The sequence below is a fragment of the Dendrobates tinctorius genome, unplaced genomic scaffold (assembly GCF_039654945.1).
Source record: "Dendrobates tinctorius isolate UK_male_01 unplaced genomic scaffold, ASM3965494v1 ptg000011l, whole genome shotgun sequence".
NCBI lineage: Eukaryota > Metazoa > Chordata > Amphibia > Anura > Dendrobatidae > Dendrobates > Dendrobates tinctorius.
Genome location: NW_027361679.1, coordinates 85491002 through 85511985, shown reverse-complemented (window position 1 = coordinate 85511985; position 20984 = coordinate 85491002). Strand labels below are relative to the sequence as shown.

The 20984-nt window shown below is 50.1% G+C and overlaps 1 protein-coding gene across 1 annotated transcript in view; it reads right to left on the bottom strand.

The window, feature by feature from the left end:
- ADAMTS10 (ADAM metallopeptidase with thrombospondin type 1 motif 10) overlaps positions 1–20984 on the bottom strand; it is a 322067-nt gene that overhangs the window by 79471 nt on the left and 221612 nt on the right. Inside the window, exon 19 of the mRNA XM_073544180.1 lies at positions 20694–20774. Coding sequence (XP_073400281.1) covers positions 20694–20774 — 81 coding nt within the window. The remainder of the gene's footprint in view (positions 1–20693; positions 20775–20984) is intronic.

The following is a 20984-nucleotide window of genomic DNA, read 5'->3' as shown; positions in this document are numbered from 1 at the left end:
AATGTAAGTCAATGGGGAATAAAAGTCGGCAGTGAGAGGAGGACAGGAAACACACCTACAGTGCCCATTTGAATGCCAAAAGCATCAATTCTTCTTACTTAAGCTTGTCAACCTTAATTAACTTCATAATACAAGTTACGCACTGAAAAATGGGGGTTATTTGGCTAAAGTTGTGGGGGGGGAGGGCTGGCTCCAGGTTTTCATGTGCCCTGGGCGAAAGAGCGCCCCTTTAACACATACCACAACTCATCATGCTCCGATACGGCAGAGAAAAAGCGGTATAGTACAATGAAAAATACTTCACTTTTTACATCTCATGACAAGGCCCATCTATTTCTCCATACAGAATCATTGGTCCCATATAATGTTTGAAACAGTATATGATGAGCTCCACATAATGCTACAGTATATGTTGGTCCCCATGGATGAAGCTCCACTGTCTTATGGGCCCAAATAATGCTCCAAACATAATGGGCCCCATTTCTAATGCTCTAGTGTATAATGGGCCCTGTAAATGCTGCTCCAGTGTCTGATGTCCACCTTTGGAATGTTCCAGTGTATGGTGGGCCCCATCTATCATTCTCCAGAGTACAGTGCTCCCCAAAAATTGCTGTCCCAACATTGAAAACAATCAAATAAGTCTCCTCGCTAGGGAATCCCTGTACTAGTCTGGACTCCTCGTCGTCCCCATCTGCCATCTCACTGCACAGTATTTCAACCTTGCAAGTGCTGTGATCCTGAGCAAGCAGGGGGGGCCCACTCGTTGGCGACGGCACTGGCACAGGGCCTCTGATAGTATGGTGGTGAGTCTGATGGCGGGTGGGCCGAACCTGCACTTTCATCTGCAGCTTCCTCTTTGTCACCGTGTAAGATGGAACTGTATATGGGAAGGGTAACCTGAGTTTCATCAGGGTCAGATTCAGGCCGTGTAGCGTGCGAGGGGAATGTAGTGGTCTGGGTCAATGTACCAGCAGATTCATCGAGCAGTGGCTGGGCATCAGTGCACTTGTGTCGCCCCCAGGAGTACGGTCGCCACAGTGGCATTACCTTCTTCCTAGGGAGTGTGATGTCATGCTTGGGAGCAACGAACGATCTCTCTAGCAGGTTAACTGATTGGGCGGCGTTATTCCCACGAGTCATGACCCTCCAAACAGCGTTCATGAAGGCAAAGTGTTTGTTTTACGTGGGCAGTATGGTTGCAAAGCTGAACCTTAAAGGAATGTCCAGAAGGGCACCACCAGGAGTGGAGCCTACGGTTAAATTCGACTCCACCTGGGAAACCTCAACCATGCCAGCTACAGAACAGATGCACACATTGCAAGCTTAATTCCGTTAACGAACGAGACTCCGTCATGCCCCGCGGTCCGAGTCCGGCTTACTAGAGGGACACGTGAGGCTCTGGCACATGAGATTGGCCAATAACTGGTGTGTCATGCCCTTACATGTCCGTGGCTGCATGTGCGCTACACTGAAAAGGCCAGCGTTTGTCGCTTACAGGTGCAGATAACCCGCTGAACAACGTTAGTGATGGGGATCACTGATGACAATTATTACCCGCGAACAATGATTTCCCAGTAAGTGCAGGTCAACCGCAGTTCCGGAATTAGGCCTAACCGTCATTCCTGAAAAAATGAAAAACTTACGTATGCAAACCACAGGTGCTGTAGCTTGCTTAACAGCTCGCCAGCCGTTCTCACGCCCAGTATGGATTACACGTGATTGCACAAAGGTGAGAAAGGGTACCGTATCCCCAGATAACATGTATGGATAGTGTACACATTCAAAATATATGTCTATACATCAGGAGGCAGGCTCAGACGGTGTTAGGTCCAGTATGGATTGCACGTGATTGCACAAAGGTTAGAAAGGGTACCGTATCCCCAGATAACATGTATGGATAGCGTACACATTCAAAATATATGTCTATACATCAGGAGACAGGCTCAGACGGTGTTAGGCCCAGTATGGATTGCACGTGATTGCACAAAGGTGAGAAAGGGTACCGTATCCCCAGATAACATGTATGGATAGCGTACACATTCAAAATATATGTCTATACATCAGGAGGCAGGCTCAGACGGTGTTAGGCCCAGTATGGATTGCACGTGATTGCACAAAGGTTAGAAAGGGTACCGTATCCCCAGATAACATGTATGGATAGCGTACACATTCAAAATATATGTCTATACATCAGGAGGCAGGCTCAGACGGGTGTTAGGCCCAGTATGGATTGCACGTGATTGCACAAAGGTGAGAAAGGGTACCGTATCCCCAGATAACATGTATGGATAGCGTACACATTAAAATATATGTCTATACATCAGGAGGCAGGCTCAAACGGTGTCAGGCACAGTATGGATTTGTCGGCCCTGACTACACAGCGGAGGAGCAGGGAGAGGTAAAGATTGCAAATGCTGGGGCCCTGCCCAAGCAAGGGGGGCCCACTCGTGGGCGTCGGTACTGGCACTGGGCCCCTCATAGTACGGCGGTGTGTCTGACGGCGGGTGTGCACCACCACCGTCAGAGACACTTGATTGCACTATGAGGGACCCTGTGCCAGTGCCCGCGCCCAAGAGTCGGCCTACCCACCTGTCCAGGGCAACGGCACTCGCACGGTGTCGTGCGCTAGGTGGTGACCCCGGCCATGGGGGGGAGGCAGCACAGTTAGGGAGTTTTAGAAAGTGGCATATGTTGATGTTGGACATTCAGCTGATGCAAAAGGTGAAATAGGTCAAGTCCCAGGAAGAGGTGGACCAAAGCAAGCCATTTTTCTGTCACCCTATGTGTCATCAGGGGAAGGTGGGACAAAATCCTTGGAAACCCATGCATGGTTCATTTTAATGAAGGTTAGATCATCCACATTTTGGGTTGACAGACGGGTCCTTTTTTCTGTCAGGTGTTACGAAGTGTTACGGGTGGCAGAAAACAAGGAGAGCAACACGGAGTGGACCCTCTGGGTCACGGCCCCAGAGCCCCTGCGGGCGAGCTAGACCAGGTGGAGACACCCCCTATACAGGGAGTGTTAGGGGCAGGCCCACAAGGGATGGAACCGTGACAGCCGGAGCCAAAGGGGCGACTGGGTGAGCACCAGAGGAACTAGGGTGAAGAGTCAGCGGAGCAGCGGCACGGGAGGTCAGTGGTAGGAGGCAGAAGGATGCAGACACATGGAGGGTTTGAAGCAGGTAGTGGCTGGAGGCTGCAAGAGACAGAGAGAGCGGGTGAGAGAGGGCACGGACAAGGAGTCCACAGGGCGCTAGCACACCGGGGAGGAGACAGGGAAACGGAACAGCCAGAGGAGCGAACCGAGAGAGAACAGTCAAGGAAACCTAACAGAGCGAGGGTAGGAGGAGAAGTGTAGCAGGGCCTGAGAGCGTGCAGGGCGCTGGCCAAAAGGACAGCAGTCCGAGAACGATTCACAGGCGTCTTACCTGGGGAGACGCCTGCCAGAAATAGCTGATGGGCGCCGCCATTTTGGGGGCGGAGCCACCGCGTCACATGACGCGGCGCCACCATGTTGGGGGCGGAGCCACCGCGTCACATGACGCCGTCAGAGCTCCGGCCAGAGGAGCGTGGGAGCGACGTCGGGGAGGCCGGAGGTCAGCAGCGGGGATGCGCCGGGGAGCGGGTGCGCGCCGGGAGGTGCGCACAGGACACGGCAGGTGAGTATCAGCGGCGACCGTGACATCAGGATTGATCCAGCTGCACTGAAGACTCTTTCCGATAGCACACTTGCAGCTGGGCAAGCGAGCTCCTGTAAGGCATATTGTGCCAATTCAGGCCAGGTGTCCAGTTTAGCGGCCCAATAGTCAAAGGGGAATGACCTGTGTGGGAGAACATCGATATGGGAGGAAAAGTAGTTTGTAACCATAGTTGACAACTGCTGTCTCCTGTCACTTTCCATCGATGCAGTATTACCAGTTGTGTGAGCGGTACTTGAAAAATCAGTCCATAACATTGTCATGAAACCCCTGTCTCCAACGCCACTTCTGCTGTGTGCACCACGAACACCTCTGCCAAGCTGCCCCCGGCCCGTACGGCTCGTGTGAGAACCATCACCGCTGCTGTGTGCTGGGAATGCCTCAAGCAACCGATTTACCAGAGTTGCTTGTTTATTAGCCAATACTAGGTCAAGGTTCTCCTGTGGCATGATGTTTTGTAATTTGCCTTTATAGCGTGGATCCAGGATGCTGGCCAACCAGTAGTCGTCATCGTTCATCATTTTGGCAATGCGGGGGTCCCTTTTTAGGATCTGCAAGGCATAATCTGACATGTGGGCCAATGTTCCCGGTGTCAATATGCACTGCGAGTGCTGGTTGGAGGAGCACTTTCTGGCAAATCCACATCCCTCCAGTCACGCACAAACCCTGTACCAGACCTTGCCACGCCAACATTTTCACTTGCCCCACGAGATGCATCCTCCTCCCCTAAGTAATCATCCCCATCATCCTCCTCCTCCTCTTCTTCCTCCACCTCGTCCAGGAGAGGTCCCTGAGCAGACAATGGCTGAATGTCATCAAGGAATCCCTCCTCCTCTTCCTCCTCATCAACATTGGCTGCAGAAGCCTGCTCCTTAAGGTGCGTCAAAGTTTGCATGAGCAGACGCATAAGTGGGATGCTCATGCTTAGGATGGCGTCGTCTGCGCTTACCAGCCGTGTGCATTCCTCAAAACACTGAAGGACTTTACAGAGGTCTTTCAGCTTCGACCACTGCACACCTGTCAACTCCATGTCTGCTCTCAAAGTGCCTGGCCGTGTATCCTCCCACAAATGCATTATGGCCTGCCTCTGCTCGCACAGCCGCTCCACCATGTGCAGGGTGGAGTTCCACCTTGTTGCAAAGACGATAATGAGGAGGTGTTTGGGAAGGTGGAGCAATCGCTGCAGCTTCTGCATACGAACGGAGTGTACAGGCGACCGGCGGATGTGCGCGCACAGTCTTCGCACCTTCTGGAGCAGGGCTGTTAACTCCGGATAATTTTTGAGGAAGCACTGCACCACCAGGTTCAAGGTGTGAGCCAAGCAAGGTATGTGGCTGAGTTTTGAAAGGGCTATGGCTGCCACAAAATTACGGCCGTTATCACTAACTACCTTGCCTGCCTCAAGATGTACACTGCCTGAGCCATGACTCAGTTTGTCCCTGAAAGTACTCGGCCAGCACCTCGGCGGTGTGTCTGTCGCCCAAACACATCATCTGCAACACAGCCTGCTGACGCTTTCCACTAGCTGCTCGATAGGGGGACACATCGTGTGCAACAGTGGCAGCTGCAGATGGAGTGCTCGTACGACTGCGCTCTGTGGACGAGCTTTCGCTTCTGGAGGAGGAGGAGGAGGAGGGTCGAACGCCTACAGCCAACTGTTTCCTATACCGTGGGCTAGGCAGCACTGTCCCACCACCGCTGTCCCCTGTGGACCCTGCATCCACCACATTAACCCAGTGCGCAGTGATGGACACGTAACGGCCCTGGCCATGCCGACTGGACCATGCATCAGTTGTGAGGTGCACCTTTCCGCTCACTGACTGCTTGAGTGCATGGACAATGCGGTCTTTCACATGATGGTGGAGGGCTGGGATGGCTTTGCGAGAGAAGAAGTGGCGACTGGGTAGGTCATAGCGTGGTACTGCATAGGCCATGAGTTCGTGGAAAGCTGCGCTTTCCACCAACCGAAAGGGCATCATCTCAAACGAGATTAGTTTGGTGTTCAAACCCAGTGTACGCGGATGAGAGACTGAGTACTTTCTTGACCTACTCATAGTGTCTGGGAGGGTGAGCTGGACTTGAGAGCTGCATATGGTGGAAGTAGCGGTGGACAGGGCGGACTGAGAGAGGGTTGATGATGGTGAAGGAGTTGTTGTTCTTTCTGATGGCCTAGAATCAGTCTTTCGTTGATATAACAGTGGGATTCCCTGACTGCTGTGGCATTGCAACGACACCTCAACATTTGCTGCTGTGCTAACCGGTGGGCTTACAGTGGGGGAAACAATGTAGCGTTGCTGACTACCTTCGTTGTGATCAGCTGCACATGTGGCACTTGAGGTTTGGTGTTGTGTCCACGCTTGCAAGTGCATGCTGGTTAAATGTCTAAGCATGCAACTGGTATTCAAATTTTTCAGATTTTTCCCTTGGCTAAAGGTCTTTGCGCACTTCTTACAGATAACCTTGGCCTGATCATGAGGATTTTGTTCAAAAAAGTGCCACACTGCACTCTTCCTACTTTGGCAGACATTTTGCAGCCTAGCACGCTGTGATCTTTTGACCCTCTGGACAAGCTGTCCAGCAACTCTTTTGATGTTTGGAACCTTTGGAGCGCTCCGGGCCTGCCAGATAACAGCTGTTGCGATGTCGATGTCTGCTGTGGATGCTCCTCATCTGAGCTATTGGAAGCAGCACCCTCTTCCCCCAATGGACGCCAATCTGGGTCAACAACTGGGTCATCCATCACCTCCTCTTCTATGTCATGTGCACCTTCCTCTGTGTCACCGTGTATGGTGGTATAGTGTGCGGGAAGGGGCACCTGAGTCTCATCAGGGTCAGAATCTGGCTCTGTACACTGCGAGGACAATGTAGTGCTCTGAGTGAATGTACCAGCAGAATCATCCATCAGCGGCTGTGCATCAGTGCACTCCATGTCAGATTCATCTTGGCCTGGGTAATTCACCATTTCACTTGATAATCCAGGCATGGTATGTGAAAACAGCTCCATGGAGTAATCAGTAGTATGGCCTGCGTCATCCTTCAATCTTGGTTGGGGTGAAGGACACAAGGAAAGATGTGGTTCATGAACATGAGCCTCCAATGACGACTCAGTGCTTTTACTTTTTACAACTGAAGAAGAGGAGGCGATAGAGCTGGAGGCTGAGTCAGCAATGTAAGACAAAACTTTTTCCTGATGCTCTGGCTTTAAAAGCGGTTTGCCAACTCCTAGAAAACTAAGCGTTCGAGGCCTTATGTAGCCAGACGATGACGCAAGCTCAACACCTCCTGCATTCGGTCCTATTTTGCTCTTGCCACTACCATCAGATCCACCACCAACACCATCATTACCAGCTGCCAACCCCCGCCCAATTCCACGGCCTCTTCCACCAGCCTTCCTCATTTTTGGTAGAAATGTAGACAAAATCCAACAAACTATATAGTAATGTAAAACAAGGTACAAGGTGTCTATAGGACAGGGGAGATTTTTAATTTCTGCACACACTTGTGGACACTGGACACTTATGGATTGTGTGAGGCCCACTGAGTATCTGAGCACTCTGTCACAGGCTCGATGGCAGAGCTGTGACCAAAGTGACTAGAGGATAAGGGAGATTTTTAATTTCTGCACACACTTGTGGACACTGGACACTTATGGATTGTGTGAGGCCCACTGAGTATCTGAGCGCTCTGTCACAGGCTCGATGGCAGAGCTGTGACCAAAGTGACTAGAGGATAAGGAAGATTTTTAATTTCTGCACACACTTGTGGACACTGGACACTTATGGATTGTGTGAGGCCCACTGAGTATCTGAGCGCTCTGTCACAAGCTCGATGGCAGAGATGTGACCAAAGTGACTAGAGGATAAGGGAGATTTTTAATTTCTGCACACACTTGTGGACACTGGACACTTATGGATTGTGTGAGGCCCACTGAGTATCTGAGCGCTCTGTCACAGGCTCGATGGCAGAGCTGTGACCAAAGTGACTAGAGGATAAGGGAGATTTTTAATTTCTGCACACACTTGTGGACACTGGACACTTATGGATTGTGTGAGGCCCACTGAGTATCTGAGCGCTCTGTCACAGGCTCGATGGCAGAGCTGTGACCAAAGTCACTAGAGGATAAGGGAGATTTTTAATTTCTGCACACACTTTTGGACACTGGACACTTATGGATTGTGTGAGGCCCACTGAGTATCTGAGCGCTCTGTCACAGGCTCGATGGCAGAGCTGTGACCAAAGTGACTAGAGGATAAGGGAGATTTTTAATTTCTGCACACACTTGTGGACACTGGACACTTATGGATTGTGTGAGGCCCACTGAGTATCTGAGCGCTCTGTCACAGGCTCGATGGCAGAGCTGTGACCAAAGTCACTAGAGGATAAGGGAGATTTTTAATTTCTGCACACACTTGTGGACACTGGACACTTATGGATTGTGTGAGGCCCACTGAGTATCTGAGCGCTCTGTCACAGGCTCGATGGCAGAGCTGTGACCAAAGTGACTAGAGGATAAGGGAGATTTTTAATTTCTGCACACACTTGTGGACACTGGACACTTATGGATTGTGTGAGGCCCACTGAGTATCTGAGCGCTCTGTCACAGGCTCGATGGCAGAGCTGTGACCAAAGTGACTAGAGGATAAGGGAGATTTTTAATTTCTGCACACACTTGTGGACACTGGACACTTATGGATTGTGTGAGGCCCACTGAGTATCTGAGCGCTCTGTCACAGGCTCGATGGCAGAGCTGTGACCAAAGTGACTAGAGGATAAGGGAGATTTTTAATTTCTGCACACACTTGTGGACACTGGACACTTATGGATTGTGTGAGGCCCACTTTGTATCTGAGCGCTCTGTCACAGGCTCGATGGCAGAGCTGTGACCAAAGTGACTAGAGGATAAGGGAGATTTTTAATTTCTGCACACACTTGTGGACACTGGACACTTATGGATTGTGTGAGGCCCACTGAGTATCTGAGCGCTCTGTCACAGGCTCGATGGCAGAGCTGTGACCAAAGTGACTAGAGGATAAGGGAGATTTTTAATTTCTGCACACACTTGTGGACACTGGACACTTATGGATTGTGTGAGGCCCACTGAGTATCTGAGCGCTCTGTCACAGGCTCGATGGCAGAGCTGTGACCAAAGTGACTAGAGGATAAGGGAGATTTTTAATTTCTGCACACACTTGTGGACACTGGACACTTATGGATTGTGTGAGGCCCACTGAGTATCTGAGCACTCTGTCACAGGCTCGATGGCAGAGCTGTGACCAAAGTGACTAGAGGATAAGGGAGATTTTTAATTTCTGCACACACTTGTGGACACTGGACACTTATGGATTGTGTGAGGCCCACTGAATATCTGAGCGCTATGTCACAGGCAGAAATTGGCTAGTGTATCACAAACTACAAGGTGTATGTAGAATTGGGCAGAATTGGAATCTCCCTAGAGTGCAGGTCTGTAAGAACGGAACATGTCCTCGACTTATTCTCACAGAGTGACTCACTGATAGCTTCACTGTGGCTGTGATAACAGCCGTTACACGGTACTGTGTGAGGAGCGTACACCGCTGTATGGTGTGAAAAAATGCACGCTCAGTACCTCAGCAGGACAAAAAAAAAAATTGGGATTGCTTTTAAAAAAGCAGTTTGCGGAGCAGTGGGTAAACAGCAATGCAGGAATGTCAGGAAGCCTTAGAAGGCAGCCCAACAACCAACACCACTGATACACCACTATATAGCCTCCGCTTGCACTGCACAGTGACTGGTGTGTTGTACAGGCAAAATCACTAGCAGCAGAAGCAGTTTTTTTTTCTTCTTCTCAGCAGGACAAAAAAAAAAAATTGGGATTGCTTTTAAAAGAGCAGTTTGCGGAGCAGTGGGTAAACAGCAATGCAGGAATGTCAGGAAGCCTTAGAAGGCAGCCCAACAACCAACACCACTGATACACCACTATATAACCTCCCCTTGCACTGCACAGTGACTGGTGTGTTGTACAGGCAGCAGAAGCAGTTTTTGGTGTCTTCTTCCCTGCCTAACGCTCTCCCTACAAAATCATCAGCAGCAGCAGCTCTCCATATTCTGAGATCAGCATGAGTAACATGGCGGTCGGCGTGCACGCCCTTTTATACCCCCTGTGACGCCCCCCAAAGCAAGCCAATCACTTGCATGCCCTTCTGAAAGATGGTGGTGACCCGTGCCTATGTCATCACGTTGCCCACAGTGTCCGTGGATCCTGATTGGCTGAAAAAGAGCGCAAAACAAACTTTTGAAACGCAACTTTGGCGCGTAAGTCGCCGACCTCGTGGCCGACCTCATCCTAGGGTCGGGTTTCGTTTCATGAAACCCGACTTTGCCAAAAGTCGGCGACTTTTGAATTTTTTCGACCCGTTTCGCTCAACTCTAATTATGAGTACAGATGTGATTTAATCCCTAGGTGAAAAAAAGATCGAAGAATAGGTCAGGACATAATGACTGAACACGAAGAACTTTGGTTATTCTCAACCAACTTATTCACGTCTCTCATGAATTCTTAACATCAGAAAGATTTCATAGTTGTTCGTATTCAGTCACTACGTCCTGTCCTATTCTCCGTCCCTTTTGTCACTGGTGATGAGGACAAGAAGGTGACCAGCGAGACCGAGATTCCTGAAATGGGGGTTTCTGGGGGAAATTGTGGGACTGCTCAAATGTGGGATCTTACTCTAAAAGAGGCATTTGACAATGTGACTGTGATAAATGAGGTCGCTCAAGAGCCAGGGGCTGACACTGTGTTTCCATATTTTGCTTTAAATGAGGAGCTGCTATATCGGGTCACTAAACCGAGAGAGGAAGTGGTAGAGTAGTTATTAGTACCAAGTCCCTATAAGCGTAGGGTGCTGGTCCTGGCCCATTCTCATGTCTTGGATGGGCATCTAGGAGTAGACAAAACTCAAGAACCGGTGTTTCAGAGGTTCTACTGGCATGGGTGTCACAGAGAAATTGCTAACTACTGCCAGTCGTGTCCTACTTGTCAGTTAACTGCTTCTGTATCCCACTCCGAAATGCCCTAGTTCCGTTCCCATTTGACCAGATTGCCATGAAACATGTAGGGCCCCTAGTTAAGTCCGCCAGGGGGCATCAGTACATCCTAGTAGTGATGGACTATGCAACACGGTACTCAGAGGCGGTACACCTGAGTGTTAGGCATCGGGTTCCTGCAGCTGCACAGCGGGAATCCAGATCCTTGCATTCAGCGGTCTCCCATTCTCCACCGACTGCTCTAGAGCCTGCAGAGCAATCTCGGCGTTCCAGATGCTCTGCTCAGACCAGCTCTGTAGGACTGGTTGTTGCTGCCACCTCTGGGTCAGCAATAGCAGCGCAGGCTGTCCTGCAGCAAGCCACTCCAAAGGCTAAGTCCTCTTGGTGCGCTACTGGGCATGCTCACGAGACGATCTCCCATTGGAGATCGGGAGTCACGTGCTCAGGTCCTTCTCCTGATCTGATTGGTCCAGCCCAGAGATCTGGAAGGTCCTGCACGGCTATAAAAGGTCCACATGGCCGCTCGGCCATGCGCTAGTATAGACTTTACTTGCTACTGTGTGACTGATGATGGATGCATGTACCTGTGAATGACTTATTAAGATCCCCTCCCACTGATACAATGTATATGGATAGGGACTTAGTCTTAGAGTCAGCGCCAGTCAGTAGCACGCTTCAGGCCACGTTGCACATCTACACAGTGCTAGCATCCGACGGTGCGCCCTCTCTTGGGCATTGTCGTACAGCGGCTGCCTCAGTCGCCGCGCTGCAGTCAGCAGCACTTGGGGCATCCGTGGTTGCGACGCCGCATGCACGGTAGGTCTAGACGGACACCAACCCTGTGTCTTGGGCCCGAGTCCTGTGACCATATACCGTGTGTGCACACCTGTGAGGTCAACAGGCTCGGCATTTATGTTTATGCCTTAAGGCGCCTCTGTGAACATAACAGAGTATGCCCAGTGCACACCGGGTGACGTTCAACCCGTGTGCGATATACCGCCATATTGTGCGTCTGCCATTATATAGCAGCAGTTTAACACCTCTGCACGGTAGACCCAGGGCGGCGAACGCAATTTCTATTATTTTATATTTAGTGCGTTCCGCCGTCCCTAACATTATACTAGCGCCAGGGTCTGGCTAGTAATGGCGGACCTGCAGCAGCTACAGCGGTACATTCGGCAGCTGGAGAGCAGGTTGGCGGCTATTGAGAGCTCCACCTCAGCTGCGAATGCTACAGTGGCCGCTGCTCAGGCAGTCACAGAGGCTGTCTCACGTGTGTCCACACCCATGCCTATGCCGACAATAACCCGCCACCCGTTGCCCGATAAGTTTTCCGGTGACAGCACCACCTGCAGGGGTTTCATGAGCCAGTGCTCTATCCAGCTGGAGTTACTGGACACATGATTTCCCACAGAGCGGGCAAAGGTGGGATTTATTGTTTCTCTCCTATCAGGCAGGGCGTTAGAGTGGGCTACACCATTGTGGGAGCGTGATGACCCCGTGGTTCAGGGCGCTGCTCAGTTCCTCATGGCCCTGAAGCAGGTCTTTTTGGGACCACGGATCACGCACGATACCTCTCTCCAATTATTGGCCCTAACACAGTGGTCTCTCTCGGTCAGCCATTATGCCGTCTGATTCCGGACATTGGCTTCCGAACTAGAGTGGCCTGATAAAGCACTCGTCCATGTGTTTTGGAGAGGGTTAGCGGAGCATGTCAAGGATGCTCTAGCAACCAGAGAAGTCCCCACAAGTTTGGAGGAGTTGATTGCCATCTCCACCCGCATTGATCTCCGGTTTACAGAGCGCGGGCTGGAACGTGCGCAATCCAGACAATGAGTTAATTTGGCTCCCACTTTCTCTGAGCCACTAAGATTTCCCGCTCAGGAGCTTACACCTTCTGAACCTATGGAGGTGTCTCACGCAGGCCCCAAGCCACGTCCGATGCGAAGCTCCGCACGCTGTTACCAGTGCCGGCAGTTTGGTCACTCGGCTAGCACGTGTCCTCTGCGGTTGAAAAAACGATCACGTCCAGTGGTCGTAGGTGGTGGTCTAAGTAATATGAAAACCTTTACCCCCAAACCAGTATTCCGAGGGACATTAGATAGCGGTGCTTCTACCTGGGAGGTATAGGTCACGGTTGACTCCAGGGCAGAAGGAAACTTCATGTCCTCATCCTGTTCCCAAAAGCACGCTATTCCGCTGGTACTACTGCCTCGTCCCTTGACCATTAGGGTGGTTGACGGTGCGCCTTTACCATCCCAAGTTACACACCAGACAGCCCCTCTTGGTTTCTCAATCTCACCCTCTCATCATGAGACGTTGTCCCTGTTCATTTTGCCAGATGGCATCGACCAGGTGCTTAATGGACTTCTGTGGCTCCATTACCATTCCCCTCATATAGATTGGTCTTCGGGGAGTATACTGGGTTGGAGCAAGGACTGTGAGGGAAGGTGCATGAGGGGCAGTGTTCAAGTAGCATCCATGGAGGTGCTCACGGATCTTTCCGCGCTCCCTGGACACTACTGGCAGTACGCGGACGTCTTCTCCAAAAAATCAGCGGAGACGCTTCCGCTGCACCATCCTTACGATTGCCCGATAGACCTATTGTCAGGCACGGAGCCTCCTAGAGGCCGTGTGTACCCTCTATCTCTCCCGGAGACAGAGGCCATGTCACAATATATCCGGGAGAACCTGGCAAGAGGGTTTATCAGAAAATCGGTGTTGCCGGCTGGTGCAGGGTTCTTCTTTGTGCAGAAGAAGAGTGGGGAGTTGCGCCCCTGCATTGACTACAGAGGTCTCAACGCCATTACCATAAAAGACAAATACCCTCTTCCTTTGATCTCTGAGTTGTTTGACAGGTTGCGAGGGGCCCGGATCTTTAGGAAATTAGATCTACGGGGGGCATACAACCTGATCCGCATACGCAAAGGAGATGAGTGGAAGACAGCCTTTAATACCAGGGATGGCCACTATGAGTATCTGGTCATGCCCTTCGGCCTCTGTAATGCACCCGCTGTCTTCCAGGACTTCGTAAATGACGTCTTTTGCGATATGCTCTCTACCTCGGTGGTGGTCTATCTGGATGACATCCTCATCTTTTCTCTAGATGTGGCCTCTCATCGGAGAGCCGTCTGCAAGGTCTTCGACCGTTTGCGAGCAAATTCTCTCTTCGCCAAGCTGGAGAAGTGCCAGTTTGAGCAGGAGTCCTTGCCGTTCCTGGGCTATATCATCTCGGCCCAGGGGTTGACTATGGATCCTGCCAAATTGCAAGCGGTAATGGACTGGCAGGAGCCCCATTCTCTAAAAGCGGTGCAGCGCTTTTTGGGGTTCGCTAACTACTACCGCCAGTTCATTCCCCACTTCTCCACACTGGTAGCTACTTTGGTCGCTCTCACCAACAAAGGAGCCAATCCAAAGGTTTGGTCAGAGCAGGTCTCAACGGTCTTTCGTCTCTGAAAACCCACTTTGCTGGCGCTCCCATCCTCTACCATCCCGATGTGGATAAACCCTTTATCCTAGAGGTAGATGCCTCGTCCGTTGGTGCAGGAGCAGTCCTTTTCCAGAAAGATGCTCAGGGTTGGAAGCATCCCTGCTTCTTCTTCTCAAAGACCTTCTCACCGGTGGAGAGAAACTACTCCATCGAGGACAGGGAGTTGCTGGCTATGAAATTGGCCTTTTCTGAGTGGAGTCATCTCCTGGAGGGAGCCCGGTTTCCCTTCCAAGTGTACACTGACCATAAAAACCTGGTCTATTTGCAAGCGGCCCAGCGCTTGAACTCTCATCAAGCTAGGTGGTCGCTCTTCTTCTCCCGCATCACCTTGCATTACTTGTCTGGAGAGAAGAACGTCCGTGTGGATGCTCTCTCACTCGGTGGTCTCAGCGGAGGAAGAGGAGGCTAAGCCTCGGCTAATTGTCCCCACGGAGAGCCTGAGGACCGTGGCTTCGGTCGCTCTAGAGGCAGTTCCACCAGGCAAGACCTTTGTCCCTCCTCGCCTGCGGCCGGAGGTCCTCGCGTGGGCACACGCGTCCAGGGTGGGTGGTCACTTTGGCATTAAGCGGACCACAGAACTCCTGACAAGGTCCTATTGGTGGCCGCACATGGCTCGGGACACTAAAGAGTACATTCAAGCATGCGTCTCTTGTGCTCGGAACAGGTCCTCTAGGCAGAGGCCGGCTGGCTTACTGTATCCCTTGCCGGTGGCAGACAGACCCTGGGAGATGGTCAGCATGGACTTTGTGGTCGGCCTGCCCAAATCTGGTGTCAGCACGGTCATCTGGGTGGTCACCGATCATTTCTCTAAAATGGTGCATCTGGTGCCACTCGCGCGGCTGCCTTCCGCTCGTGGTCTCGCCGCACTGTTCATAAAGCATGTATTTCGTTTTCACAGTAATGCCAGACAAAATAGTCAGTGACCCAGTTTGTGTCTTGATTTTGGAGGGAGCTCTGCAGTCTACTCAGTATCGAGCTCAATTTGTCCTCTGCATATCATCCCGAGACGAACGGGTTGGTTGAGAGAGCCAATCAAACTCTGGTCACATACCTGCGACATTTTGTCTCTACCAGGCTGGATGACTGGGCATCCTTACTACCGTGGGCTGAATTTGCCCTGAATAACGTAGTGGCTGATTCCACTGGTCAGACACCGTTCTTTTTCAATTACGGCCAGCATCCGTGCATCCCTGTCCCGATGCCAGTGTCTTCCACTGATTCCAGGGTGGCAGACTGGGCAGCGGAGGCTCGCGACATTTGGGATCGCACCCAGGATGCTATTCAAGCCTCTAAAGAGAGAATGAGAGCGTCAGCCGACACACATCGGCGTCCCGCTCCAACTTTTGCCCCTGGCGACTTGGTGTGGCTCCCTGCGCGTAATATCAAGCTGCGGGCCGAGTCCTCCAAGTTCGCTCCACGATACATTGGTCCCTACAAGGTCCTCGAGCGCATCAGCTCAGTGGTCTACTGTCTGGCTCTACCACCACACTTGGCCATCTCTGACGTCTTCCACGTGTCCCTTCTCAAGCCTATTCACATGGCTCAATTTTCTGAGTCATCTGCCGGGACATCAGACCTGTCCTCGGATGAGTTTGGGGTCAATGCTATTGTGGGATGCAGGATTGTGTGTGGCAAAATTTTTATTTGGTGGACTGGAAGGGTCATGGCCCAGAGGCCCAGACCTGGGAGCCAGTGGAGAACATCAACGCCCCGCTCCTGATCGCGGCATTTAAGCGTGCCAAGGCTCAGAGGGGAGGGGGCCCTAGGAGGGGGGTGATGTTAGGCGTCGGGTTCCTGCAGCTGCACAGCGAGAATCCAGAGCCTTGCATCCTGCAGTCTCCCATTCTTCTCCTACCGCTCAGGAGCCTGCACAGCAATCTCAGCGTCGCAGGTGCTCTGCTCAGACTAGCTCTGCAGGACTGGTTGTTGCTGCCACCTCTGGATCAGCAATAGCAGCGCAGGCTGCCCTGCACCAAGCCACTCCAGTGGCTAAGTCCTCTCGTCACGCTACTAGGCATGCTCATGAAACGATCTCCCATTGGAGATCGGGAGTCACGTGCTCAGGTCCTTTTCCTGATCTGATTGGTCCAGCCCAGAGATCTGGAAGGTCCCGCATGGCTATAAAAGGTCAGCATGGCCGCTCGGCCATGCGCTAGTATAGACTTTATTTGCCACTGTGTGAATGATGATGGATGCATGTACCTGCGAATGACTCTCCCCTCCCTCTGATACTACGTATGTGGATAGGGACTCAGTCTTAGAGTCAGCGCCAGTCAGTGGCACGCTTCAGGCCACGTTGCACATCTACACAGTGCTAGTGTCCGACGGTGCACCCTCTCTTAGGCATTGTCATACAGCGGCTGGTTCAGTCACCGTGCTGCAGTCAGCAGCACTTGGGGCATCCGTGGTTGCGACGCCGCACGCACGGTAGGTCTAGACAGACACCGACCCTGTATCTTGGGCCCGAGTCCTGTGACCATATACCGTGCGTGCAAACCGCTGAGACCTGTGAGGTCAACAGGCTCGGCATTTATGTTTATGCCTTAAGGCGCCTCTGTGAACATAACAGAGTACGCCCAGTACACACCGGGTGACGTTCAACCCGTGTGCGATATACCGCCATATTATAGCCATTATATAGCAGCAGTTTAACACCTCTGCACGGTGGACCCCGGGCGGCGAACGCACTTTCTATTATTTTATATTTAGTGCGTTCTGCCGTCCCTAACACTGAGAAACTCCTCCACCAGGAGCATAGCCCGGGAGTTAGCCAATATTTTTTCCCAGATGGGCCTACCTGCCAAAAGGAGATCCTGATAGACTAAGGAACTCAGTTTGTGTCCATAGTGATGAAGGAATTGTATAAGGCTTTCCTGATTACACAACTCCGGACATCGATGTACCATCCACAGATGGACAGCCTGGTGGAAAGGTTCAACAAAACCTTGAAGTTCATGCTTAAGAAGGTCGTGCAGAAGGATAGCCGAGTCTGGGATTGCCTACTGCCGTACCTGTTGTTCTCTATCAGGGAAGTCCCACAGACCTCTATTGGCTTCTCATCCTTTGAGCTGCTATACTCACAGGACCCTCATGGACTTCTGGATATAGCAAAGGAGATCTCGGAAGCAAAGGTTACACCCCATTGGAGCATCATCGAGCATGTGTCCCACATGCAGGACCGGATCGCAAAGTTGATGCCGACTGTGAAGGAGAGCCTCCTTCAAGCACAAGAGGCCCAAGCAAGGGTCTACAATCAGGCAGCGAGACTAAGACAGTTTAGCCCTGGAGACTGGGTGTTGGTGTTGATCCCCACAGTGGAAAGCAAATTTCTGGCCAAGTAGCAAAAAGTTGAGGTGGTCAAAAAGTTGAGTGATGTTAACTACAGTACAAGGTCCACCAACCAGGGAGAAAAATCAGTACCACATTAACCTGCTCAAACCATGGCGAGATATGTAACCGGTGGAAGCTACATGTCTGGGGGCCATCCCTGAAGACATGGTTGAGGATGTCACAGTGGTAGAGACACTGTCACCAGCCCAGAAGCAACAGTGCCGAAAGCCGCTTCAATGGAATCGGAATCTGCTTTCGGAGTTGCCATGTTGTACACAGATCGTGGAGCATGAAACCCTGATGTAACCGCATGTGAGGGTGAACCAAAAGCCGTATTGGATTCCCAAAGCCCGATGCAAGGTGACCTCCAAAAAGGTAAGTAGAATGTTGAGCCTGGGATCAAGGAGTCAAAGAGCGGCTGTTCCAGTCGATGAGTGGCATTTCTGTAACAAATACAGGAAGCAAAATGAGGTGTCCAAGTTCGACTTATATGCAATGCTTCAGGTCATTGAGCTCATTGAGAGGCTAGGGTCAGCCAGCTATATCACCAACCTGGACCTAACAAAATGATACTGGCAAATTCTCCTGTCCCCAAGTGCAAAGGAGAAGACAGCCTTCTCTATGCCTGTTGGGTGCTTTCAATACGCCAAGATGCCGTTCGGTTTGCAAGGAGCCCCAGCTACCTTCCAGAGGACAAAGAACTGGATCCTAGCATCTCACAAAAAGTACTCCATTGCTTATCTGGACAACACCATGATCTTCAGCCTGGATTGGGGATGTCACCTGCAGAAGGTCCAGGAAGTACTGGATGCACTGAGGAAGGCAGTGTTTACCATACATTCAAAAAGTGTGCCATCGATCAGGAAGAGGCAAAATATTTAGTTTACATTATCGGGAGGGGCAAAATAAAGCCGCAAGTAAACAAGGTGAAGGCAATACAAAATTGGCTGCAACCGGTCTCCAAGAAGCAAGTTCGGATATGAGAATTGTAGGATACTATTGTCAATTTATTTCAAATTTCACCAAGAAAGCCACCCCTCTGATTGATCTTCTTAAGGGTACAAAGACGTCGATGGCTACGTGGTACTCTCAAGCGGAGTTGGCATTCCAGGAGTTGAAGCTCATTCTATACGAACAGCCAGTCTTGGTTGCACCTGACTTCACAAAGGAGTCCATGGTCCAGATACAGTAGATGCCTCCAAGGTCGGGTTGGGAGCTGTGTTGTCCCAGGTAGTAGATGAGGATGAACATCCAGTCCTATACCTGAATAGGAAACTCTCCTCCTGTAAAAATGACTATGCCATCATAGAGAAAGAGTGCTTGTCTATCAAATGGGTGATGGACACACTTAGGTACTACTTGTTGGGCAGAAAATTCAGGTTAGTCTCAGACCATGCGCCCCTTAGATGGATGAGGGAAAGGAACGGGAAGAATGAACGGGTGACTGGGTGGTTTCTGGCGCTCCAGGTCTACAGCTTCCACGTGGAGCATAGGCCAAGGAAACTACATGGTAACACAGATGCCCTATCCAGACAAACCTGCTTAGTGACTGAAGGTCCTAAAACCTCTTTGGGCAGAGGGGGGATAATTGACAAAGTCACGCGCAAAGTGCTGGAGATGAAATACGTTTCACTGAGGTTATTAGCTTCAGTGATTTAAAATCCAGAAATTTTCTCCAAAACCCTATGTGTTGAAAGGGGTTAAATGGACATTTTAAGGGATGGGTATTTTTGGACATCCATAGAGCGGGTGGGAGATTGTCCACCTTATCTCCACCCCAGGGTGTTGTCTAGGGGCTAAATAGTCGGCCTCTAGAGGCATTCAGTGTTCAGTAGGGCTGGAGAGAGGAACTCCAGCATTTTGTCTCTTGAGAACGAAAAACTGAACCAGTGAGTGGTTATTATCCTGAGCAAGAGGATCTCCGCAGGCACTTATACCTTTTTGTTTTGTTTTTCCTGTTTTTGCCCAAAGGGCTGTGTTTATTTTCACTTTGCATTGGTTTAAGCCACATGTCTAATAAACCAATGGAGGATTTAAAGAGACAGAGTACCTGTATCTGCCTCCATGTCCAGCCGAGTGAGCCGATCTACTACAATATATGTACATCACTACTCACTATAGGTGGGATTTGGGGTTTTGGCTTATTCATCAATTGCAACTTTTTAAAAAGTCACTAATTTTTTGCATAAATCTGCATAAATTAGAAATATAGCAGAATATTTAAGTATGGTTGTCCTAAAGAATGAGTCGGTGGACTCTGAACCACGTTGACGATAAACCTACAATTTTATCCAACCACTAATTGTGTCTTATTCCGGAGAGCGCAGAAACACTTCCAATCCTGCTACTTAAATCTACTGTTTCACGGAAGCTGCTGCAACTGGTTTTTCAGGCTCTATAAGTGTTGTGTCTTACACAACCTCATAAGATGAGCGGTTCTACCTTTAATTTTCAATAGTGATGAGCAAGCGTGCATGGATAAGGTGTTATCAGAGCTCGCTCTTGTGGTAATAGCGTATCTTCGGTGTGCTTAAATCCTAAGTTCTAGTCTAGGCGGCAACATGTCAAATGGCTGTTCGACAGCCGCAACACATGTAAGGATTTCCTATTTGTTAGGCAATCCCTGCATGTGTTGTGGCTGTTGAATAGCCGAGAACTGTCATTACTATCTTAGTAACGGGAAAGTCTTCCTTCACTGAAGACAGAGTTTACAGATTTTACCTATCATTTGAGAGTAAAACATCAGTCCAGGGGCAGAAAGAAGATTTCTCTGATAAAATGTGTTACAAAGTTGCTTATTTTCAAGAATAATTTTGATTTATGAAATTAAATTTAAAATAGCGATAACTTTTTAACCGTGTTATTTCCAGAGCAAACAACTCAGATGGACCAGTGGTTCTCTTAATGAGAAACTTTTAAATCAACCCCTTCAGTCCTTGAAATCTAGAGCGTTACCATTTGTATATTACTACAGATACAGTACATGTAGCCTATAAAATTAGACACATCATTCTTTTTCACGGTAAAACATTGAGACAATACCACCTTGTGAATTGTTATTCTAGCATTGACTTAATTAAGTTCATCTATAAAATGAAATATTACTATGATTTTATAACCTTTGCCGTGATCTTAATATTTCTTTTACTCACCCAGGTAGTTTTTTGATACATTGAGCTGACGAATGTTAATATGGACAGAACCTTTGGGTATCCAGACTACCTCCTCATATCCTTGAGAAATGGGGGAGGGAGAGAGGGGGAACAAGCTGTAAGAGAGATGTTGAACAAAACACTCAATCTTGTAAGCACATCACTCACATCCATACAACAGAACTTTTCTCACTCTCACATGCCACAAATACAGGAATTAATCTGTGCACATACTTAGAAAGCATTAAAATATTTAACGGGACTATTGATAAGTTGCCTCAATACTGGTAC